Here is a 27,140-nt window from a genome sequence, read left to right on the forward strand (position 1 = left end):
ACCTGTTCATGGGTTTTGTGGATCTACCCAAGGCATTTGACACTATGGCTGCCCGGTGAAATTTGTGAACATCCTGCAGCAGTTCCATGATGGGATAATGGCTAAGGTCACAATAGCTGGACTGGAATCTTCTCCCTTTAAAGGGGAACATTATCACAATTTCAGAAGGGTTAAAACCATTAAAAATCAGTTCCCAGTGGCTTATTTTATTTTTCGAAGTTTTTTTCAAAATTTTACCCATCACGCATATCCTTAAAAAAAGCTTCAAAGTGCCTGATTTTAACCATCGTTATATACACCCGTCCATTTTCCTGTGACGTCACACAGTGATGCCAATACAAACAAACATGGCGCATAGAACAGCAAGGTATAGCGACATTAGCTCGGATTCAGACTCGGATTTCAATGGCTTAAGCGATTCAACAGATTACGCATGTATTGAAACGGATGGTTGTAGTGTGGAGGCAGGTAGCGAAAACGAAATTGAAGAAGAAACTGAAGCTATTGAGCCATATCGGTTTGAACCGTATGCAAGGGAAACCGACGAAAACAACACGACAGCCAGCGACACGGGAGAAAGCGAGGACGAATTCGGCGATCGCCTTCTAACCAACGATTGGTATGTGTTTGTTTGGCATTAAAGGAAACTAACAACTATGAACTAGGTTTACAGCACATGAAATACATTTGGCAACAACATGCACTTTGAGAGTGCAGACAGCCCAGTTTTCATCAATTAATATTCTGTAGACATACCCTCATCCGCTCTCTTTTCCTGAAAACTGATCTGTCCAGTCCAGTTGGAAATGCATCTGCTTTGAGTGTCGCAGGATATCCACACATTCTTGCCATCTCTGTCGTAGCATAGCTTTTGTCGGTAAAGTGTGCGGAACAAACGTCCAATTTCTTGCCACTTTCGCATCTTTGGGCCACTGGTGCAACTTGAATCCGTCCCTGTTCGTGTTGTTATACCCTCCGACAACACACCGACGAGGCATGATGTCTCCAAGGTACGGAAAACAGTCGAAAAAACGGAAAATAACAGAGCTGATTTGACTCGGTGTTTGTAATGTGTTTGAGAAAATGGCGGATTGCTTCCCGATGTGATGTCACGTTGTGACGTCATCGCTCCGAGAGCGAATAATAGAAAGGCGTTTAATTCGCCAAAATTCACCCATTTAGAGTTCGGAAATCGGTTAAAAAAATATATGGTCTTTTTTCTGCAACATCAAGGTATATATTGACGCTTACATAGGTCTGGTGATAATGTTCTCCTTTAAAGTAGCCACTGGTGTGAGATAAGGTTGCACCTTTGTCCCAATTATCTTCAACATATTTCTCTTATGTGTAACAACACTTCTGCACAAGGCGCTGGAGGAGGGAAGTGGGGTGTCCTGGATGAGAACCTATCCGAAGAAAATCAGAAGTATCCAAGCAAAAACTAAACCAAAGTCTGTCCACATACTGGAACTCCAGTATGCTGATGACTGTGCCTTTGTGGCACACACACCAGAAGCTCTGCAGGCCACCATTACAGCTGCAGAAAAGCATTACAACAGAAAATGAGACTGTCTACTAACATATCTAAGACAGAAATCCTCTGCCTGTCTTTAAAACCCCCACAGAGACTTCCAACTTGCACCATTGCTGGCTTATGCACTCCCTATTGTTCCACACTTCAAATACTTGGGAAGCATCCTCTCAGATGACTGCAGGATTGACCAGGACATGCAACACCAGGTCAAATAGGCTTCATTCTCCTTTGTGCAGCTGACGAAGAGAGTCTTCAACAAATATAACCTCCACCTCCACACCACAGTCTCAGTCTACCAGGCAAAATGCATCACAGCCCTCCTATATGGTTGTGAGACATGAACAATCTATGCTCGCCATCTCAGGATGCTGGAGGCATTTTATGTAAGGTGTCTAAAATGTATCTTAAAGGTGACCTGGCAGGATTCTGTCCCACACTGTGATTCTTCAGCGAGTCAGCTGTAGGAGCTTAGAGGCCATTATCATGTTTCGCCAACTAATCCGCCTACCACACAAAACTCTATATGGCCAGCTCCACTTGGGCCACCGCTCTGCAGGGGGCCAGAAGAAGAGGCTGAAAGACCAGCTCAAGACCTTCCTAAACAAGTGCAACATACAGCCCACTGCCATGGAAGCTGCCGCTGCGGATCGCTCTTCCTGGCGTGGACTCTGTCGCCAAGGCGTAGAAGCGGCAGAGGAGAACAAAAGAAAAAAACATCTGGTGAAAAGAGAGAGAACGTCTGCACCTGTCCCATCGGGTCGGTGCGTGTGACCTCACGAAACATCCTTTTTTTGCCTTACAAGTATATAATTAAGCGTATGTCGCACTTGGCTTCACTGTCACCACGGTGGGAGACGAAGAAAGACCCGTGCGTTGTTTCCTTTACAATGTTATGCAGAGGTATAATTATAGCAATTTTATAGGCAAATTATACTATTTATAGTCACGGTAAAAAGAGTGGGGGGTGAGCAAAATATTGTCTTCCTCCTAGGGGGGCGTAACAGAAAATATTTGAGAAGCACTGGTCTACACTTTGAACAGCGAATTATCAAAACAGGAATAATCTGTTGTTGCTTTGACATTTTTAAGCGGTATCCTCCCTACTTTTATCGTAATCGTTTTTAGCACAAATGACCTTGCAACTCTGGTCTGCACATTTATTTTTAGTTTCCTAATAATTTCTAATTTCAACACTGGGAAAGACTCTGGCCCTTACTGATATTTATTAGTCCCGCTTGATGACCCGGTGACACTGAATACCTTAGTCCAGTGGTCCCCCACCTACCGGTCCGTGGATCGATTGGTACTGGGGCGCACAAGAATTAAAATATATATATATTTTTTTTAATTAAATCAACATAAAAAACACAAGATACACTTACAATTAGTGCACCAACCCAAAAAACCTCCCTCCCCCATTTATGGTCATTCACACTCATTCGCACAAAAGGGTTGTTTCTTTCTGTTATTAATATTTCTGGTTCCTACATTATATATCAATATAGATCAATACAGTCTGCAGGGATACATAGCACACATGGTTGTATTTTTTTATGCCAAAAAAAAACAAAAAATCCCCCCCCCCCCCCCCGGTCTGTGGGACAAATTTTCAAGCATTGACCAGTCCGCAGTTACAAAAAGGTTGGGGACCACTGCCTTAGTCCTATGCCAACATCTTAGGTAATGAATTTCTAGGGCTGTTTCCAAAACTTGTCATAAAAAGCTAATCTTTAATTATATTAAATTAAAATATAAAATAAGTAAGAGATGATAAAGTTACAGATAAAATTGAAAAAAGCCTTTCAAGTAGTGGACCAAGGATGCATCCGGAGCAGGTTGAAACAGAAAGGATAGCAATGGCGACAAGATAATGACCACCCATCCACGTGAGCAAAGCCTAAGTATAGAATGCCCTCAAGGGCCAGAGACCAATTGTCTGTGACACTAATAGGGTATGGAAATGAAAAGTATAAGCCTATTTAGGTGTTGCTGCCATGCTGTTGCTATGGTGCAAAAGTGGGTGCTTAGCAAGGAGCTATTTAAATCCAGGCTCAGAAGAAAATCACTCATCCTTGACATTTGAAATGACTGATGATGGAACTTTTGACTAAGGGATGTGGGTTGGAAAAGGAGGCAATTGACAAGCAGATCATGTCAAGCATTTGGAGAGATGAGCATATATTTAATTATACTCCTTCTCCATATTTAAGCATATAGTAATTGTCTGTTCACTTACTGAGTTTAATAATTTCACCTTTCTAATAGCCTATTTCTTTACCGTTTTCTAATAGGGAAAAAAGAGCGTGTTTCATATTCTTTCTGCACAGATATTGTTTAAAACAACAAATATTTTTGCTTATTATTTTTAAATGTTGGGTTTTTTAGTAACTTTCTGAAGAAATAACTATTTTATTATTTGGTTTATTGTACTTGTATGGCCATTGTGTAATTTTACATTAGCATAACTATTATATGTAACTAATGTGGAGCTGTTTTTATTTTTGAATGCATTTCTCTTTGCCCTGATGTTGAACAGGTATCAAAGCAATTTTGAAATGTTTGACCCCAGGAAAAATATCTACGTTACTTACTTTTGCATCAGCTAATGGGGATATTGATAAACAAACAATTAAGTTCGTACACAGGTCAGATGTAGTGACTATTTTATCCCGCAGGTGGCAGATGACCATTATATACTGTACCACTAACAGTATCAGTGAGTGTCGATACAGGCAGTGAGTGTGCCAAACACTTACTGAGGCATCATTTACCCATGACTAATATAGACTATATTGTACATAAACAGGCAATGTATTAAATAATTATGATAAATGTTGCACCTTTGTGTGCAATTGTATTGTTAATCTAAGTAATATGACCAGTAGTACCTAATATATAGGGATACATTGTCCTAGTTGATATTATTCTCCACTCCAGTCGTTCATGGTCAATGTTGAAAAAGGGTTCCAATACCAGATCCTCTTCGGCAATCTTTTTTCATTGTAGTTTTATTGTTTTTTAATGTAGATAAATGACTGTGTCATTTTCAAGGTTCAAGGTTTTATTCGTCACATGCAGAATACACCACAGTGAAATGCTTTTTTCCATGCTCTTCAGATATTGCATACAGTGGGATCCAAACACTAGTTGCTGAATCTAATTCACTATATACAAAAAAATACAAAAATTTGAGTAGCTCTGATGTACATTAATTACAAGACAATAAGTTGCACAATAAGTCCCAGTAGTTATGGTAGAAGTATCAATACAAGTAAAAGTACAGTAGTCACATACAGTACCAGTGCAATGTCAAATAGTATAACAGTATATACAGTATACACAGTATATACAGTATAGGAAGTAATAAATATTAAGGTGTCTACAGTTCTTTTAGCAGTTGAGTAGTCAAGGTAGTATGAACAGAGGTAATGGAACAGTATGACTTCTTTATACTCTTGTTTTTACATTATTTACAGTCATTGAATGAAGAGTATTGTAGTCCGGTAATTACAGTGGTAAGTAAAGTGATTCTTGTGCGTGCGGTTTTGTGCAATTGTGATAAGTGTTAATCAGCGGTGCAGTTGAGCAGTCTGATGGCTTAGGGGATAGAAGCTCCTCCTGAGTCTCTCCGTGTTGGCCATGGTAGCGCTTGCCTGACTGCAGCAGTGAGAAGAGGCAGTTGCTTGGGTGGCTAGAGTCCCTCACTATCCTCTTGGCCTTGGATCTACACCGCCTGGTGTAGATGTTGCAGATGGTTAGGAGCACACCTCCGATGGTGCTTCTCGACTGATCTGGCCACTCTCTGCAGTCTGTTGCGATCATGTGCGGTGCTATTCCCAAACCAGGAGGTGATGTTTCCAGTCATGACACTCTCTGTTGTGCATGAGTAGAAGTTTCTGAGGATCTTGTGGTTTAGTTTGAACTTCCTGAGTCTCCTGAGGAAGTAGAGACGCAGTCGTGCCTTTTTCACCACGTTGTCTATGTGTGTGGTCCAGGACAGGTCTTCTGATATTGTCACTCCGAGGTATTTGAAGTTGGTCACTCTCTCGACCGGCATCCCGTCTATGCTGAGTGGACTGTAGTTCCTTGCCCCCCGTCTCCTAAAATCCACTATGATCTCCTTGGTCTTGCTGACGAGGTGGTTCTCCTGACACCACAGTGCCAGGTTCTTCACCTCACTCAGGTAGGCCGTCTCATCGTTACCGGAGATCAGGCCCACCACAGCTGTCTCGTCAGCAAATTTCACAATGGAGTTGGTGGTGTTTTTAGCCACACAGTCATGTGTGTAGAGTGAATAGAGGAGGGGGCTCAGAACACAGCCCTGGGGGGCACCGGTGTTGAGGATGATGGGTGATGAGGTGCAGTTCGCTGCTCTCACCACTTGTGGTCTGCCTGTCAGAAAATCCAGGACTCACTGACAGAGGGTTGAGTTCAAGCCCAGGTCCTTTAGCCCAATATCACCTTTTTCTCACCTTTTTTTAAGGAGTGCCGTAAAAATGGCTGCTCTTGTCTTGTCTCCCTGTAACGTATAGGGACTGTGCCGAAAATATACTTTTCAGTTCTTATGTGTCTTGTGCATGTTAAGAATTGACAATAAATCATTTTGAATCTTGAATCTTGAATCTTGATGACGAGTTTGGATGGGACTATGGTGTTGAATGCTGAACTGTAGTCTATGAACAGCATTCTCACATAGTTCCCCTGTCATTTTGTGTTGTGTCTTACCCTGCAGTCCAGTAAATACTATTTGTCTAGTTCTTAGATGGTTTTGATGGCAATAAGAAGAATAACAGATTGTAGCTGAGATAGGCTCCAGCACCCCCCGCGACCCCAAAGGGAATAAGCGGTAGAAAATGGATGGATGGAAGAGGAATAACAGTGTGGAGCTTAGGCAGAGTTCCTGAGAAAAAGAAGACATTTGGCCTGATAGGGGAACACAACTCACTCTAAAGAATGTGCACTGTGTTCCGGAATGAAGCATGCAAACTGGAGTTTAAGGTTGCAGGGTTTAAAAAAATACTTATGAGGGAGAAAAGGGAGGATTCGGAGAACTTTGGAGTGTAGGAGTTGAAAGGCACAATATAAAAGTCTGTTAAGTTAAATATGAAAACCTCCAGATGTAGATTCCTCTCAGAGAGAGCAAAATTCTCTGGAAAATCTGTCAAAATTCCAGATACAAGATGTATGTGTGGATACCCACTGCTGGGGAGTATTCTTTCTCACCTATCCAGGTCATGTTTCATCATTTCATAGTTCTTAAGTACTCTTAGCAGCTGCACGTCTTGAGTAATGAAGCAAGGAGGAAGCAGGCCGTGGATCCCCAGCTGTAGGCGCTCATCGAGGGTGAATGCCATGCCCTTTCAACACAAAAAAACAAAGCCTATTATTCACCAATATGTTATCATGCAGAAGGGATGGGGAAGTTGTCAAAACGATCATGATTTAGTACCGTATTTTCCGGACCATAGGGCGCACCTGATTATAAGGCGAACTGCCAATGAATGGTCTATTTTCAATCTTTTTTCATATATAAGGCACACCAGATTATAGGGCGCATTAAAGGAATCATATTATTATTATTTTTTTCTAAATTGAAAACACTTCCTTGTGGTTTACATAACATGTAATGGTGGTTCTTGGTCAAAATGTTGCAAAGATTATGTTTTACAGATCATCTTCATGTTGCTTTCTGACAGTCGCTTCCGGATGCGCCGTTTTGTGGGCGGTCTTATTTACGTGGCTCACCTTCGGCAGCGTCTCGGACGGGAGTGGAAGAAGTGTCAAAAGATGGAGCTAACTGTTTTAATGACATTCAGACTTTACTTAACTCAATAACGGAGCAGCTTCTCCTCATCCGTGGCTCACTAGTGCAATAACAACGCCGGAAATGTGTCCCGTGAAAAACCGTCTGACTGGAACTCTCTAATAACTAAAGTTCCTTGAGTGAATAATGTAAACTCACTACACCGGTATGTTTTAGCGCTTTCATGGCAAGTTTACTGACAGATATAAGTAATGACTTTACACTACTTTATATTAGAAATGGCAACAGCAAAGGATGAATGTCCCATAACAAGAAGATAGAGAAAAAGAAGCTTATCGACTACGTCGTTGGCACAGACTACAAAGGCGAATGCGTGCAATTTTTCAGGACTTATGCAGATCCCAAATACAGATCAGCAGGTACCAGAAAGTACGAAAAGTTGCTCTTGCATAATATTGCGAAACAAAACGCCAGATAATATGTCTTACCTTATAAACACACCATAATAATACTCGTATGTTGAAGCACAGTACAATCCATCAAGCTGCAAAACTTACCTATTAACCACCTATCTCTAATGTCTCATGTGGGGTAGACTACTGTTGGGTTTTGCATGGTTGAATGAATGTATGTATGTACAGTATGTGTATGCTTGCTTTAGTACTATTATCTTGGGTTTATCATATAGCGTTGGTTTTTTTTGTGTGTTTTTTGTTTGTTTTTGTAGCTTGCCACCATGTTTCATCATTCCATGTATGTACTGTCCTCTGGACCCCCTGTCAAAAGCTTCTTCTAGCTTATTTGGGGGACCCTTTCACTTACCAACATCTTTAAATGATATTCACTACTATTGTAATTGGTATGGTATTGTGAATATACTTGAAACATAAATAAGCTGTGCGGCATCATAGCTTACCAAAGTCGTACTAAAACATTTTGATAGATTTTTGAGCGCCGTGTGTAATGTTCTATATTTTCAATAGAACATATAAAACGTTGGTGTTGTTTACTTGAGTCATATTACCATCATAGTGCAGCCTACATGTATCTCTTGTGCGTGACTCCCATCATATTGCAGTCAACATGTATCTCTTATGTGAGATTTTCATCTACTGGTTATACTTACCATTTCACCATGTACCAAATAAAATAGCTTCGAGGTCGGTAAGTAAAACCAGAATTATTCCGTACATTAGGCGCACTGTTGAGTTTTGAGGGGAAAAAAAGGATTTTAAGTGTGTCTTATAGTCCAGAAAAAAAAAAGTGATGTATTTTTAAGCGCACAAATAAGACCAAAACATTTTGAGCTGTAGTGATTAATCGCTTAAATCGATTAGAAAAAATCTTAAATTCATATTGTTTTGCTTTGATTAATTGTTTAAAGTAATTAACAAAAGTTTATAAAAATCCAGACGGCATGAAGTGCCCGGAATTTTAAATGCGCAGACATAGTTTCGTTTTCGCACGGTCGCTGCAACAGAGCGCACATGAGAGCGTTGGTGTATAGGTGCCGGGATTTGTGTAGCAGCAAACAACAAAAAGTTTTTTGGATTAATGCATACGATAAAAGTGCAATTTCAATATTAATGATGTGCATTTATTATTTAAAAAAAAAATAAAAAAAATAATGAAGGCTATGGAAAGCAGAAGAAAATATGTATTTAAAATATTTTCTCTAAAATACAGAGGCTAAAAAGTGTGTTTTATCCAATTACTTGCTTAATCGAACACACCAATCAATAAGATTATTAGCTAGTAAAATAACCTAAACAAAAACTCAATCAATTTGAATAGAATTTTTTTTTTTTGGAGACGTTTATATGTAGTCTAAAATGTTGTCTTCTTTTAGTCACGCTTGTGGAGATGCATCACAACCGCGAATATATGCTTCCTGTTCCCAATATAATAAGTGTACAGAGTAGGAAATAGTACAAAGCTTTCAATTCGATAGAGCTATGTACCGAGATAAATCTGAATACAAATACATGTATTTGTCACATCCCTGCTTTACAGAGGGTCTCTAGATTGGCAAATATTCTATTCCTCAATGTGGTTCAATGCAGTATGTAATTACATAATACATAGTTAAAACTTTGAGTGAATCTGTGCATATTTCAAATCAAGGCTTAACACAAACAACCTTTGCCATTTTATCTTTTGTTGTGGGGTTGCCCATGAAAAGACAAGAGACATAAAATATTGGTGGGTTCATTTAAGTGTCACTATATGAACTATGCAAAAGTGATTTATTATGATTTGACACACTAAAAAGATACTATATGACCTTCTATGTACACTCTCCGAGCCCACAAACTATAGTATTTTATTTAAGGCTAACACCAATTTCTCCTCAAGGAAAGGAATGTGAGAAACACAATGTTAAAATACACAATAACACAAAGACACTGATATCTACAGGTTTACTGTATGAGCAGTGTGCTGATTTATATTCCCTGTATACAGTGCTACCCAGAACATATGGAGTCCCGGGAACCAAATACTGACTTAGCACCTACAGTAGGGCTCAAACGGTGCATAAAATTGGGTCATGGTGGTTGGTCATGTGTCAGGCGATGATCATGCAGCAGACCACCAACCACTGCAAAAATTCCTCCACCAGGAATGAACAGAAGCAAGGCAGCCCAGCTGTCTACCCAAGCCACATTAACTACTGGAAAATAATCCCCAAAACATCAGGGAACCTGTCGAAAGCCCACAAAGCATCGCCACCAGCTTTACCAGAGCACAAAGGCATACCCCAAAGCCATACCATATGCAGGTGGGCCCCAAAGGCACATCACTAACTCTATCCTCACTCAACCACCACATCCCAGAATTGATTTGTTAGCATTATTGCAAAAACGGTTAGGGTCGGTTTGTCTAATAAAGGCTACCTAGGTGATCGTAATGCGATTAATCGACTAATCGCTAAGATAGACAATTGACTATCAAAATAGTTGTTAGTTGCAGCCTTACACTACATAGGAAGTTAACTAATATTTAGTCAACGACAACTGCAGTTGCTCCCTCTCAGGAAAGAATTGTCCCTTAGTATTTTGGCAGAGAACTGCAAGTCACAAAATCAATCTGATAAAGAGATGGGCAGGATTAGTGACTTACTTACTTCCATAGTTTCTCTCAGACCCTGTCTACATTAAGCCGGATAACTCATCAAACAAATAATTATTTAGCCCGGTGTCAGCCACACTAAACCAGCGTTTAAGGTTCCCCTCCGTGGATAATTTTTTACACGGGTATGTGCGCCTTGTATTTCTTGAATCTCCGGCTCTTAGCATTGTATGGACTCATCGATCGTTTACAAACTGAGTTCGGAGAGGAAGTGACGCCAGAAAGACCGCACCCCACACAGGAAGTGACATCAGAAAGAACGCGCCCCAGCCAGCTTCATAACAAGCGGTTTCGTAACTCGGGGGTAACCCATACTTGCCAACCCTCCCGAATTTTCCGGGAGACTCCCGAAATTCAGCGCCTCTCCCAAAAACCTCCCGAGACAAATATTCTCCCGAAAATCTCCCGATTTTCAGCCGGAGCTGGAGGCCACGCCCCCTGCAGCTCCATGCGGACCTGAGTGAGGACAGCCTTTTTTCACGATGGGAGGACAACAGGGTGACAAGAACTAAATCATCCAGACTAGAGATAAATTGTATTATTATGTTTATCTTACCTAAAAATGAATATATTTATTAATTAAAAAAAAAAGAAAAACTAAATAAATTTTTACTATATTTTGCTAAAAACATCAAAATTAATTGTATTTTTATTTGTATTTTTTCTGACTCCTTATTACATCCAGGCATTAGAATTATACATTAAAATAAACATATTTGAAATAATTAATTTTAAATTATCATAATAATTCATTTAAAATGACCATATTTAATTATTAAAATAATTGCTTGTTTATCAACAACTTCAGCATTTTATTCATTACATTTTGAAGCTCTCAGAAGCCAAGTTATGTTATATTCCTTAAGATTTATTTATGCAAGTTTGAAGTATCAATTATCTAAACACAGTTTTGTTTTCATATTTTCAGGATATATATATATATATATATATATATATATATATATATATATATATATATATATATATATATATATATATATGTATGAAATACTTGACTTGGTGAATTCTAGCTGTCAATATACTCCTCCCCTCTTAACCACGCCCCCAACCACGCCCTGCCCCACCCCCGACCACCCCCCCGGCCCCCACCTCCCGAAATCGGAGGTCTCAAGGTTGGCAAGTATGGGGTAACCACTAGAAAGTTGGAGGAGAGTCATCCAGACATGCCTGTGTTTCTCCTTTGTCTACATGTGGGAATCACACATGAATACCTTAAGAGAAGGAAATGCGCGATTGCAGCAATTTTGGATACAACACATCTCAGACGGCAACATAGCAATGTTTTGGATAAGGCCTGGAAGAACGGCAGCCTGGTGGGATATGTTTGTCAACAAGTGTGTTGTGCCAGAGGAACGGCAAGAGAACTTTCAAATGTCCAGGTCAGCTGTAATTCTACTTAGCAAAAAACTTTGTCCATTTGTCGAAGGGGAATACGGGCTCCCGTGGACAGGATAAAAAAGGTAGCGTGTGCTTTATATTACCTGGCCGTCGAAGTAAGACTACGGAAAACAGCGAATGCATTTGGACTGGCAAAGCAGACTGTATCAGTTATTGTCCGCCATGTATGTCGAGAGTACTCCAGATTCTTTCAGCAGGGGTATTATGATGTTAATGAACAGCATGTTAGGTGGTGTTGGTCTTGAACCCCAAGATGCATACATGGCAGGCGTAGTGCGGGTAAACATGACTTTAATGTCAAAAGGAAATAGTGCAGCTGGGAAGTGGAGGAGCAGGGAACATGCAATTAAAAACAGGAAACAACGATCGAGCACTGTGTGCGAAGGGCAAGGTGGTTTACAAAGAAGTCTGAATGGCAACCGGAAACAGGTGTGCTCAGATTGCCAATCAGGCACAGGTGTGGGAGACGGCGCTGGGGCCAAAGTAATGAGGCAAACAGGAAGTACCACTGAAAATAAGAGCACTGGAAAGGAAACAATACCAAACACAGTAAAGAATGTCATTCATGACACAGCAATCAGCTACATTTGAGAGCTTCTGCTTCATATTTGATTAATTCCTTGGTTTAGAAGTACTCTCATTCCCGTTGAATAATTGCTCTTTGGAAAAGTGTGGCATTTCAAATGTGCTGTGGTATCTCAAATTGCAGGCACCAAGAAAAATTGGAGCTACGTGCTAGCTCTCGCCTTTTTGTCTTGCTTTAAGATGCGAGCATACATTTGAGTTACGAGCGTCATCACCGCTGGTAGAAATAGTCCACAACCCACATATAGAGCCCAACACAATCATGCCCTCCACCCATACTTGCCAACCTTGAGACCTCCGATTTCGGGAGGTGGGGGGAGGGGGGTGGGCGTGGTCGGGGTGGGACGGGGGCGTGGCTAAAAGGGGAGGAGTATATTTACAGCTAGAATTCACCAAGTCAAGTATTTCATATATATATATATATATATATATATATATATATATATATATATATATATATAAAAAAATATATATATATATATATATATATATATATATACATACATACATACATATATATATATACATATATATATATATATATTTATTTTATTATATATATATATATATATATATATATACGTATATATATATATATTTATTTTATTATATATATATATATTTATATATATATATATATATATATATAAATATATATATATATATTTATATATATATATATAATAAATACTTGAATTTCAGTGTTCATTTATTTACACATATACACACACATAACACTCATCTACTCATTGTTGAGTTAAGGGTTGAATTGTCCATCCTTGTTCTATTCTCTGTCACTATTTTTCTAACCATGCTGAACACCCTCTCTGAAGATGCATTGCTGTGTGGCACGCACAAAAGTGCTTTCATCAAATGCACTAGATGGCAGTATTGTCCTGTTTAAGAGTGTCACAACATTGCTGTTTACGGCAGACGAACTGCTTTACAGTATACAAAAACGTGACTGCTGTTGTTCTGTGTTGTTGCCGCGCTGGGAGGACGTTAATGAAACTGCCTAACAATAAACCCACATAAGAAACCAAGAACTCGCCCTCCATCATTCTACAGTTATAACGTGATTGGGCAGGTATGCTGTTAATATTGTGGGTTAGCGGACTCAGGTCCATGAGGGCCTGAATTTCGGGAGATTTTCGGGAGAAAATTTGTCCCGGGAGGTTTTCGGGAGAGGCGCTGAATTTCGGGAGTCTCCCGGAAAATCCGGGACAGTTGGCAAGTATGCCTCCACCTATCAATACTGATAAAGTTATTGTGAAGGGGAGCGCCTAATAGTAGACGAGAGTGACACCTACTGAATCTGAAGAACAAATCATCAAAAAAGCATGACTAATGCAAGTGTAAGCCACTGTGACACTATTGTTCATTTTTTTAATGTTTTTATATTACTTTTTATAAATGGCTGTGATGATAATGTAAATGAGGGATTTCTGGTCACTGCTATGTTGGAGTTCGTGTTGGTATTGGTGCTCTTGTTGATGTTCGTTTTTGTTTGACTGCTTTTGGATTGTTTTCTGTCATGTTTGTGTGTCTTCTCGATTGCTCTGTTGATTGCTGTTCTGGGTGTTGCTGGGCCGGGTTTGGTTTTGGAATTGGAATTGTATTGTTATGGTGTTGTTGTGTATTGTTTTCTTAGATTGATTAATAAAAAAAATACAATTAAATACAATAAAAAATAAAAAGCCTGACTAGTAACCACGTAGGCGACTTGACGAGGCAGCCTAGCCACAGCCCCGTCAGTCTGCACCCCTCAGAAGCAGAATCCACCCTTCCATCCAAACCGCAGATATTTAATGGCCTGCCGTGTCTCAGTTCGATAGGTCTCGTAACTCTACGAACTGGACAAGCAAGCATTACCCTTGCTCACATAACAGTTTCTATTATTACACGACAGAGAAGCAGCCCTTAGGAGACACCACATAGTCTGCTCCCCATGGTAAATCTCTTCAAATCAAGACTTAAAACACACCTATTCCTGACTGCTTATTCATTGTAATCATCTTTTCTTTTCTCTTTGTTGTTGATGTTTTTTTTATCCAATTTGATTTTATTGTTGTGATTTTGTACGGTGTCCTTGAGTGCCCAAAAAGGCGCCTTATAAATAAAATGTTTTATTATTACTATTATAAATGCTGTCGATCGCAATCAAGCAGTCGTTCTTTTGGGACTTTACTAGTCGATCCCAAAATATTAGGAAAATTATATGTATTATGAAATCACCGCCCTCCCGCTCCGGAAAGTGACCACCGGACCTGCCAACAAGTACCGTCAACACTGCTGCCACACTCCCCAGCACGGCAACACATCACACATCGTCTCGTTTCGCAAACGTGTGTTACATTAAATGCACTTCCAAAAAAAAATCAAGCTGCGGCAAAGCATTAAGGCTGACTGTTGCAACACGTTGAACATTTTCCAGCATCTAACAACTTTCCAACTCTCCCCTCAACCACGACCGCCATCGCTCGCCTGTGACGGAAAGATAACAAGCCAACAAATTCTGTGAACGCTGCTCCAAAGTACTGAAAATGTGTTGATTTATTGTGGATACAAAACGAATCACTCGTGTCAGGCAGTGACCCAGTATATGATAAAACAAAGCAGTCAGCTAAAAAGTCACTTCCCCGTTCACCACCTCTTAATCAAACATGAAAAAGGCCACGCCGGTTGAACAGTTGATTTTACTATTTGTGGCACTGACATACAGCGGTGTCGTGGTGGTGGGGGGTAAGAGGGGATGTTGTACTGGGGCCCTAAGTAAAGGGAGGCCTTGGGCATTTGTAAATATTTTCTATAATTTAAATACAGGAGGCAAGTTATAAAAAGTACATAACAAATGTTAATATAAAAGAATACAAAAATTAATACAGCCATGAAAGTTCAATAATGAAGAATAAAATCAAGAATGTTTAAGACAACCTACCGGTATATCCCTTATTCAACATACAAAATGGTTTGTTCCAACTGGATAGCAACAAACCTTTAGCTTTGAACACTTCACTCAACACAGATGTCATCAAATTCTCACATATAAGCATTCATTCAAAGGACCAGCATTTTGGAACAAGGATGAGGTGATAGAAAAAAGGTAAAAATGTAATCAATCTATTTTTGGCAGCATAAGAGAAAGTTATGTATGTGGTGCGTTCAAGGACCCTTGATTAAAGGCCTACTGAAATGCGATTTCTTATTTAAACGGGGATAGCAGGTTCATTCTATGTGTCATACTTGATCATTTCACGATATTGCCATATTTTTGCTGAAAGGATTTTAGTAGAGAACATCGACGATAAAGTTCGCAACTTTTGGTCGCTGATAAAAAAGCCTTGCCTGTACCGGAAGTAGCAGACGATATGCACGTGACGTCACAGGTTGTGGAGCTTCTCACATCCGCACATTGTTTACAATCATGGCCACCAGCAGCGAGAGCGATTCAGACCGAGAAAGCGACGATTTCCCCATTAATTTGAGCGAGGATGAAAGATTTGTGGATGAGGAAAGTGAGAGTGAAGGACTAGAGGGCAGTGGGAGCAATTCAGATAGGGAAGATGCTGTGAGAGGCGGGTGGGACCTGATATTCAGCTGGGAATGACTAGTAGTAGACAGTAAATAAACATAAGACATATATATATGTACTCTATTAGCCATAACACAACCAGGCTTATATTTAATATGCCACAAATTAATCCCGCATAACAAACACCTCCCCCCTCCCGTCCATATAACCCGCCGATACAACTCAAACACCTGCCCAACACACTCAATCCCACAGCCCAAAGTACCGTTCACCTCCCCAAAGTTCATACAGCACATATATTTCTCCAAAGTCCCCAAAGTTACGTACGTGACATGCACATAGCGGCACGCACGTACGGGCAAGCGATCAAATGTTTGGAAGCCGCAGCTGCATGCGTACTCACGGTACCGCGTCTGCGTATCCAACTCAAAGTCCTCCTGGTAAGAGTCTCTGTTGTCCCAGTTCTCCACAGGCCAATGGTAAAGCTTGACTGTCATCTTTCGGAATGTAAACAATGAAACACCAGCTATGTTATCCGGCACAACAGTCAGGGGGTGCATTCTACGGCGGGGGTGCGTTATCCGGCACAACACCTGCCGCAATACACCGCTTCCCACCTACAGCTTTCTTCTTTGCTGTCTCCATTGTTCATTGAACAAATTGCAATAGATTCACCAACACAGATGTCCAGAATACTGTGGAATTTTGCGATGAAAACAGACGACTTAATAGCTTGCCACCATGCTGTCCCAAAATGTCCTCTACAATCCGTGACGTCACGCGCAGGCGTCATCACACCGAGACACTTTCAGCAGGATATTTCACGCGAAATTTAAAATTGCACTTTAGTAAGCTAACCCGGCCGTATTAGCATGTGTTGCAATGTTAAGATTTCATCATTGATGTATAGACTATCAGACTGCGTGGTCGGTAGTAGTGGGTTTCAGTAGGCCTTTAAAGTTAGTTTTAGAAACAGAGTGTCAGGCAGAGTGGGTGAAGAACCCCAAGATGCAGAGTAAGGGCCTGTTGCAGGAAAACATGACTTTTAATGTAAAAAATAAAATGCAGGAGAACAGGAATCAGGAACCAGGAAACAGGCAAACTGGAACCAGCGAACAGGAACCAGCAAACAGGAAACTAGGAACTAGGAGACAGCAAACTGCAGACAGCTATCAGCATACAGGTTACAGCAAACAGGAACCAGGGAACAGCTCACAATACTCCAGCACTGACTGGAGGGCGAGGCAGATATAAATAGCAACCAGCTGATTGACACCAGGTTTGGCCAGGCTGCCAATCAGCCGCAGGTGAGGGGAAACGGCGCTCAGGGACACAAGCAGGAAATAAAACACAAACACAGAGGAAAAACTAAACATAACCAAACTGTCAGTGACAAGCCTGACACAGAGGTGTTGTTACTTTTTAAAGACGGGGGAGACGTAACCCACATGACTAATTTGTCACTAATAATAATAATAATGATGTACAGTATTATTATAATTCATGTTATCCACTCGTCATTTGTAGTTGCAGATCAATCACACAATTTATTGTAAACGCACATGCTCCGTTACCTGAAAGGCGGCGCAGGTTGTTAAATGTTCAGGGATCAGGTCAATGCATGAGTCAAAATACAACCCCCAACTGTACTTTCGATAAAATTGTTTCCAAGTCTTTAAACAAACAAATGTAGTGCATTCAAGCAAAATATCTTATAAATGTTCCTGTATGACATTCTGACCAAAAAATAGCGTTTTTGTAAAAATATTGGAATCTTTTTTTTTCTAATTTAATGTAATTAATCACGATTAATAATATATTCCACAGTTGGCCCTGGTTCATGGCTGAAACCAGTGATCTTGGGCTTGAAATGGTTGGTGACCACTGCTGCATTATTATTGCATTACTTCATAAAACTACTGAAGTTGTTTGTAGTGCATTCTATTGTATTGTTTTTCATACAATATTGCTTATCCATCTTCTTTTTTTCTTTTTTTTAAAAAGCATGTCACACGTTAATAATGGTGGTGTTTTAGGGGGGCCAAGCACACATTTCATTGGGCAGGGCTGATTTGACATACAAGTGTTTTGAGTTACAAGCTCGTTAATGTAACCAATTGAGCTTATAAGTACTACTGTAATTTCAACAGTGACGTGCAGTCACGGGGCCTCACCTGCCATCATGGAAAGAAAAAAAATGTAAAAAGAAAAAAAAAAAATTAAATTGTTAAATGTATCCAGTGATTATACTATAAAGTTATTTTCCATTTAACTTCACCAGTTTTAGATTATTTTTATTCAAAATCGCTGAATTTTCACATTTGCCGTTCAAATACTGAGAAGAGACGGTGCGGTGAACAGCAGCCAGTCGAGGCACGTCACTCAGTGCCTCAACATGGATTGCGGACTCGGCTAACTGCTGGCCTGCTGTGCAGTGAGACCGTATTGCTATATGAACTATATTATACATTTCCATAGTTTAGTTAGCTGAGGTATATAATGTACAGTGTATTTTGTCAACAACTGTATGTGTGTAACGTATTTCTTGTGCTGAGCGATCATAAAACGGCTGCAAAAGACGCACTGGCTGAGGCTCGCCTCCTGCCCCCCCGCTGTAGATTGCAAGCCCTGACGGGAGTGTTATATCAACTAAAGCCCACACTTAAACTTTCCACGTGCAAGATTGAATCTATTTAAAAAAGTTATTTCATAAGAAGCCAAAAAGTGCAAAAACAATAATGTTCGTGTTGGAGGAGTTGTGAATGACTGCAGGGCCACAACATTAGGTACACCTGCAGACTGCAGGTGTATCTAATTCACAACTCCTCCAACACGAACATTATTGTTTTTGCACTTTTTGGCTTCTTATTAAATAACTTTTGTAACCTATTTTTATGGGCTTTCCTCTTTGTGATGTTAAGTTCCTGTTATGCGTTGTTATACAGTATATGCCTTGAGCTCTTATTTTGAAGGCGCCAAGAGCGGAAGTGATGACATGTTGTAGTGGAGCGGAAATTTTTGAAAGAAAGTAAATAAAGTGGTCCTCGTGTAAACTGGAGCCTCCGTGTTTGTTATTTTGTAGTTTCATACAGTATAGGCGACATTTATAAACCCTCGGTTACACTTTTTTAAATAGATTCAATCTTGCACGTGGAAAGTTTAAGTGAGGGCTTTAGTTGATATAACACTCCTGTCAGGAGGTGCATTAATCCAGCACAACAGCGGCTCATGAACTTCATTTATAACTTAGTAAAGGTAAGACCATAATAACGTTTTTTTTATTAAATGTGCTTTTTTGTGTGCTACAGTTTGTATGTGTAAAGTTAAAGTTAAGTTAAAGTACCAATGATTGTCACACACACACTAGGTGTAATGAAATTTGTCCTCTGCATTTGACCCATCCCTTGATCACCCCCTGGGAGGTGAGGGGAGCAGTGGGCAGCAGCGGCGCCGCGCCCGGGAATCATTTTTGGTGATTTAACCCCCCAATTCCAAGCCTTGATGCTGAGTGCCAAGCAGGGAAGAATGCTGGTATGAGCTTTTAAACAACCCGTTAACTGCTGCCAATCAAATGGTGAATAAGATACTCTTTAGGGTTCATATGTTTGTAAATCTGACTGTGATGAAGTCAGTGCCTCACCAGCCATGAACCTCACCGTACGTCACTGAATTTCAAGTCTATCTTTTGAAGACAGGATTTGACATTATTTTCATTTCAAATCAATTGGTACATTTGCAATATTTGAGGCATATAAATGTATTACAAAAAAAACTATGTTACGGGAAATTACATTATTAAGTGCGAATTTTACAAAATGCTGCATTAGTCTGGTGCAAGAATGTTCATCCATCTGTGGATACTTGCACAGTAGTGATGAGAGGAAACATGCTTGTATGGATATAATTGAACCGCGCAGTGGATCATCACGTCCATAACTACTTAGAAAGTTTTATGGGCCATTATGCAAGGAGGAAGAGTGTGAAACCCCAAAACAGTTAAAAGAGCAGCCATACACATTCCTCAGGGGACTGGAAGTCGAGAGGGAGGAGCTTGACATTTTTAACTCCCTGATGTTTGCAGTTGTATGTTTCTTGATGAAGCATTTAAGCTTTTTAGGGTATATTTGGCTCTGTACCGAGGATGTCGTTGTGGCTTGTGCAGCCCTTTGAGACACTTGTGATTTAGGGCTATATAAATAAACATTGATTGATTGATTGATTGATTTACTGACAAAATCAGAAATAAGCACCACCATGATTGTGCACAGTTGTAGCATTCCTTGATTTCCAAAACTGACTTTGTGTACTAACACTAACCTGACACACACCTACATGCAACACAACAGAAGAATTGACTTGATCCTATTCAACAGTGCACAAGACACATTACACAAGTTAAAAGGGATGTTTGCAACACTTCCATAGTTGCCTAGATGGCGCCAACTTTCCAATATATTTTACACAGTATATCCCGCCCTCTCACGGCTTCTCCTACGTAATGATGTAGCTATGTACGTTCGTAACACATGCACGCGCATTGTGTTGTTGGCTAATATTAGCAATTTGGATAGCTAGCGCTAGCGATCAAAGAATGTATATTGTTACGTAGGCGTGGCATCGTGATGCCGGATGTCGTCATTCCAAGATGCGGAGGAATGTCAAGAAGCAGCTAGCAGGTAAGAAGAATGATTTATTCTTAAATGCAGACAAAAATATGCTGTGCGGTGCCCAGGGCACGGAAAACAAGAATGGCTTAGCCTAAAGGATGCTAGTCAAAAACATAAACTAGTAGCAGGAACCAGAATGTAACTTTGTTGCATGTAGGCAAACGAAAGCACCAGACCGAGTGAGGCGAGAGGACGGAATAAATAGCTCTCTGATTAGTGCCAAGGAGCAGGTGAGCGTCCCGAACAGTAATCAGAGGCAGGTGAAAACAATCTGCCGTCTGGGCAACTAAAACACAAAACAGGGGTGCTGAAACCAAACTTAAACTACAAACCCCGTTTCCATATAAGTTGGGAAATTTTGTTAGATGTAAATATAAACGGAATACAATGATTTGCAAATCCTTTTCAACCCATATTCAGTTGAATATGCTACAAAGACAACATATTTGATGTTCAAACAGATAAAAAAAAAAGTTTTTTGCAAATAATCATTAACTTTAGAATTTGATGCCCTCAACACGTGACAAAGAAGTTGGGAAAGGTGGCAATAAATACTGATAAAGTTGAGGAATGCTCATAAAACACTTATTTGGAACATCCCACAGGTGAACAGGCAAATTGGGAACATGTGGGTACCATGATTGGGTATAAAAGTAGATTCCATGAAATGCTCAGTCATTCACAAACAAGGATGGGGCGATGGTCACCACTTTGTCAACAAATGCGTGAGCAAATTGTTGAACAGTTTAAGAAAAACCTTTCTCAATCAGCTATTGCAAGGAATTTAGGGATTTCACCATCTACGGTCCGTAATATCATCAAAGGGTTCAGAGAATCTGGAGAAATCACTGCACGTAAGCAGCTAAGCCCGTGACCTTCGATCCCTCAGGCTGTACTGCATCAACAAGCGACATCAGTGTGTAAAGGATATCACCACATGGGCTCAGGAACACTTCAGAAACCCACTGTCAGTAACTAAAGTTGGTCGCTACATCTGTAAGTGCAAGTTAAAACTCTCCTATGCAAGGTGAAAACCGTTTATCAACAACACCCAGAAACGCCGTCGGCTTCGCTGGGCCTGAGCTCATCTAAGATGGACTGATACAAAGTGGAAAAGTGTTCTTTGGTCTGACGAGTCCACATTTCAAATTGGTTTTGGAAACTGTGGACGTTGTGTCCTCTGGACCAAAGAGGAAAAGAACTATCCGGATTGTTATAGGCGCAAAGTTGAAAAGTCAGCATCTGTGATGGTATGGGGGTGTATTAGTGCCCAAGACATGGGTAACTTACACATCTGTGAAGGCGCCATTAATGCTGAAAGGTACATACAGGTTTTGGAGCAACATATGTTGCCATCCATATGTGGTGAACATGCCCTTTCCCAACTACTTTGGCACGTGTTGCAGCCATGAAATTCTAAGGTAATTAGTATTTGCAAAAAAAAAAAGTTTATGAGTTTGAACATCAAATATCTTGTCTTTGTAGTGCATTCAATTGAATATGAGTTGAAAAGGATTTGCAAATCATTGTATTCCGTTTATATTTACATCTAACACAATTTCCCAACTCATATGGAAACGGGGTTTGTACAAGTGAATCAGCACAGCACGTACACAAAGTATGATCCGGGCAACGGATCATCACATATTTTATCCCAACAACAACATGACTGCAAATAGTTTGCTGCTTCTATTGGACTGCTTTCGTATGTGTGCACACGCTCCCTTTGCGTTGTGTTGACGAGACCGTGTGAGTGACAGCCATACCACACCATACCATACCATACCATACCAACTTTATTTATAAAGCCCTTTAAAAACAACCACAGTTGAAGAACAAAGGGCTGTACACCACAAAGAAATATAGGCAAAGGACAGACTAAAAAATATCATTTAAAACAGAAGTAAAATACACATTTAAAAAGCAAATACAAATTACCCTAAGAACAATTTGTTAGATAAAAAGCAGTTAAAAAGTTAAAAACAGTTAAAAAAGGTAAACAGTTTAAAGTCTCATGCTGGGTTAAAAGCCAGTGAATAAAAATGGGTTTTAAGAAGGGTCTTAAAAGTAGCCAAAGAAGGGACCTGTCTCACATGGAGAGGAAGATCGTAAACACCAATCATTTTATTTGGGCCGGTAACAACATTTTATTACATAAACTTTGTAATTGTGAAAAATACGGACAATTGTCAAACAATTGTGTCCTGTTAAACCACTAATGGCAACATAAATTAGCCGCGGTGTTCTTGTTACTGTATATGTTTTGCTTTGAAAAATGTTACTGTGAGGAAGCTATCAACCGGTACTTCTGTGGTGAGTTTGACGGATTTTTGTTTGTATTCATCTTTGTTTTGTTTAGGGATATGACATAAAGGGGAGTAGCTATTATATGTCGAGCTGGGCTCTAAAGAAGAATGCCATCTTTTTGTACATAATGCAAGTTTTATCTTTAATTACATGATGGATTGAGACAATATTTTATAGAGACATAAACGCCATAAAATAACATTTCATTAGTTTAGGTTTAAGTTAATTGCTTGTCATGAAAACTTATATCGTTCACAAACACATGTTATGCTTTGCGGGGTGCCATAATTTTATAGCTGAGGTTGACTGGGCATAGTTATTTCTAAAATGATTTATTGTAACTGTTTCAACATGCTTCAGGTTTGACAAGCATACTATAAATCATCCACTCAGCTGGAAAATCAGCCTTAAATCACTTCATTGGTAAACAGATCGGTCGCTTGTTGGGTACTATTGCACCCATCCTCCAAAATACACATACTCTGATAACGCTAATAACCTTCTTTGCTTAACTTCGGCATGCACCCCAGGTAAAAGGATGATCTTAAAACAAAATGACTCACACCGAAAATATTACACATGTTGGGGTCAGGGCTGTAAACCTGAGGAGTATGATGTCAGTGTGGAGAACGGACAGAAGGCAGTGGTGAAAGTGAGATAGCACTATTTCAGGTGTAATGCTTTAAACTTGTAAGTTGTAAACTATAACATTTCCTTAAGACATATTATTTTGAACATGTAAATATCTCCACTCATAGATGACTGACCACCCAGTAAAAGATTGGCATGTCAAATTATCTTGCAAATTAGTATCATTGAAGATCAAACATACTGTAAACAACTCTGTTTTGGGACCAAATACAGACATCAGTGGCACTTTGTGGGATCTGGTTGTTCTGGTGGTCTTTGCATTAGACCTTCAGTGTGTACCATATACTTTGACTTTAATTATGGTTGATTGCAGTGACTGAACGGTTGATTTTAAAGGCAATTATAACAGCTCTTGGTAGTAATTAGCTAAAAAGAAATGAATGGACCATGTCACATGCTAGACGGAAGAACATCTGGGAGGAATAATATCGGTTGTTTATGTTGTTACTGTAAACATTTAGCTGCTGGTAAGTGCCTGCCATTGCATAGTGAATTAACATACCTTTCCTCTAAGACTGCTGCAAAGGAAATAACTATTTTCGGACACAAATATGAGTCTCTGATGACAAACTTCACTTGGGGTCTATACCAGAAATGGGCAAATTACGCCTCGTAATTAAGTAATTGTATGCGGCCCGTTAAGCTTTTTAACCCGGCCCGCCAGGCATCTCCACAAAAATTATTCTAACCCTTATCGGAATTTGAGCTACCAATACAATGTGCAGTGCCTTTTTTCAAATTACCTAAAGTCTTGAACTATAGAGAGTATTCCAATGGTTGGTAATGGTATCACGGTAATCTACGTTACAGCCACTCCAAGCAGACGAGGCAAGAAGCAAAGTGGACGGGGTTTGTTTACAGCAGCCAGCCTAAGATGTGAGTGTCAGGGAGGGACACGGAAGCAGATTTGTACAACAAAGTTTTGTTCTGCATGTAAGTGATATCATAGGGATCATTATTATAGGGATATGTGGGTGTTTTTTTTGTCTTTTGCGTTAATGTTTCGCTGTGTTTATTGCATTATTTGTTACATTTCGCTTTATTGTAAATGATCGATTTCGAGACGAACGTCTGGTAAGTAAAGAGGAGAGATAGATGTTCATATGTTCTTAATATTTAGTGTTTTATCGTTCATAGTTAATATTAAAAATCTCACATTAATTTTCATGTACACCTATTAATTGAAAAAGCTGTACAATTCCATTCAATTTTTTGAGGTGGTCTGTCATACATATATACTGTATATATACATATACACATATATACGTACATACATATATATATATATATATATATATATATATATATATATATATATATATATGTATGTAGAGTGGTAGAGTGGCCGTGCCAGCAATCGGAGGGTTGTTGGTTACTGGGGTTCAATCCCCACCTTCTACCATCCTAGTCACGTCCGTTGTGTCCTTGGGCAAGACACTTCACCCTTGCTCCTGATGGCTGCTGGTTAGCGCCTTGCATGGCAACTCCCGCCATCAGTGTGTGAATGTGTGTGTGAATGGGTGAATGTGGAAATAGTGTCAAAGCGCTTTGAGTACCTTGAAGGTAGAAAAGCGCTATACAAGTATAACCCATTTATCATTTATTTATTGCACAGGTGTGCCTTAGGCTGCCCACAATAAAATGCCACTTTGAAATGTGCAGCTTTATCACACAGCACAATACCACCGATGTTGCAAGTTTAGAGGGAGCGTGCAGTCGGCATGCTGACTGCAGGAATGTCCACCAGAGCCTTGGCCTGTGAATTGAATGTAAATTTCTCTACCATAAGCCATCTCCAAAGGCGTTTCAGAGAATTTGGCTATAAATCCAAACGGCCTCACAACTGAAGACCACGCGTAACCACAGCAGCCCAGGACCTCCACATCCAGCAGGTGCATGATCGTTTGATACCACCCACCCGGACAGCTGCTGCAACAATTGGTTTGCAAAACCAAAGAATTTCTGCACAAACTGAGAAACCATCTCAGGGAAGCTCATCTGCATGCTCGTCGTCCTCATCGGGGTCTCGACCTGACTGCGGTTTGTCATCGTAACCGACTTGAGTGGGCGAATGCTCACATTCGAAGGCATCTGGCACGTTGGAGAGGTGTTCCCAGTTTTCACTGTTCAGGCAGAGTGGTTTGCTGATGTCAACTTTGTGAAATGAGTGCCCTATAGTTGGGGTGGGGTATTGGTATGGGGAGGCGTATGTTATGGACAACGAACGCAAGTGCATTTTTTTGATGGCATTTTAAATGTCCAGAGATAATGTGACAAGATCCTGAGGCCCATTGCTGTGCCATTCACCCGAAACCATCACCTCATGTTGCAGCATGACAATGCACGGCCCCATGCTGCAAGGATCTGTACACAATTCCAGGAAGCTGAAAACATCCCAGTTCTTGCATGGCCATCATATTCACCAGACATGTCACCCATTGAGCATGTTTGGGATGCTGTGGATCGGCGTATACCACAGTGTGTTCCAGTTCCCGCCCCAATAAAGCAAAACTGCACTTTTCAGAGTGGACTTTTATTGTGGGAAGCCTAAGCACCTGTGCAATAATCATGCTGTTTAATCAGATATGCCACACCTGTGAGGTGGGATGGATTATCTTGGCAAAGAAGAAGTGCTCACTGACACAGTTTTAGACAGATTTGTGAACAATATTTGAGAGGAATAGGTCTTTTGTGTATGTAGTAAAGGCTTTAGATCAGTGGTTCTTGCGCATTCACCGAACCCTTCTTTAGTGAAAAATATATATATAAATTTTTTTTTTTTTTTTTCAAATTCAAGACAAAGTTATATGTTTTTGGTAACACTTTAGTATGGGGAACATATTCTTAGTAACAAAGACTTAATTTAGAGTTATTTGGTTAGGGTTAAGGTTAGAGGGTTAGGGCCAGGGTTAGAGGGTTAATGCCGAATAAGGCATTAATAAGTACTTAATAATGACTAGTTAATAATAATAATAATGGATTAGATTTATATAGCGCTTTTCTAGACACTCAAAGCGCTTCACAGAGAAGTGAGAACCCATCATTCATTCACACCTGGTGGTGGTAAGCTACTTTCGTAGCCACAGCTGCCCTGGGGTAGACTGACGGAAGCGTGGCTGCCAATTTGCGCCTACGGCCCCTCCGACCACCATTCATCATTCATTCACCGGTGTGAGCGACACCGGGGGCAAGGGTGAGGTGTCCTGCCCAAGGACACAACGGCAGCGATTTTGGATGGTAAGAGGCGGGGAGCGAACCTGCAACACACTATATACACACTGAACAAAAATATAAACACAACACTTGTTTATGCTCCCATTTTTCATGACTTGAACCCAAAGTTTGAAAACATTTACACTAAACACAAAATACCTATTTTTCTCAAATATTGTTCACAAATCTGTCTAAATCTTTGTTCGTGAACACTTGTTCTTTGCCAAGATAATGCATCCCACCTCACAGGTGTGGCATATGAAGATGCTGATTAAACAGCATGATTATTGGGGACAGCGTGGGGAAGTTGGTAGAGTGGCCGTGCCAGCAATCGGAGGG

The 27,140-nt window shown here is 40.1% G+C and overlaps 1 protein-coding gene across 2 annotated transcripts in view; it reads right to left on the reverse strand.

The window, feature by feature from the left end:
* me1 (malic enzyme 1, NADP(+)-dependent, cytosolic) overlaps nucleotides 1-27,140 on the reverse strand; it is a 227,982-nt gene that overhangs the window by 98,490 nt on the left and 102,352 nt on the right. For both annotated transcript variants that reach the window (XM_061949543.2, XM_061949551.2), the window contains one exon: nucleotides 6,758-6,891. In XM_061949543.2, coding sequence (XP_061805527.2) covers nucleotides 6,758-6,891 — 134 coding nt within the window. The remainder of the gene's footprint in view (nucleotides 1-6,757; nucleotides 6,892-27,140) is intronic.

This window comes from Nerophis lumbriciformis, linkage group LG04 (genome assembly GCF_033978685.3).
Source record: "Nerophis lumbriciformis linkage group LG04, RoL_Nlum_v2.1, whole genome shotgun sequence".
Lineage (NCBI taxonomy): Eukaryota > Metazoa > Chordata > Actinopteri > Syngnathiformes > Syngnathidae > Nerophis > Nerophis lumbriciformis.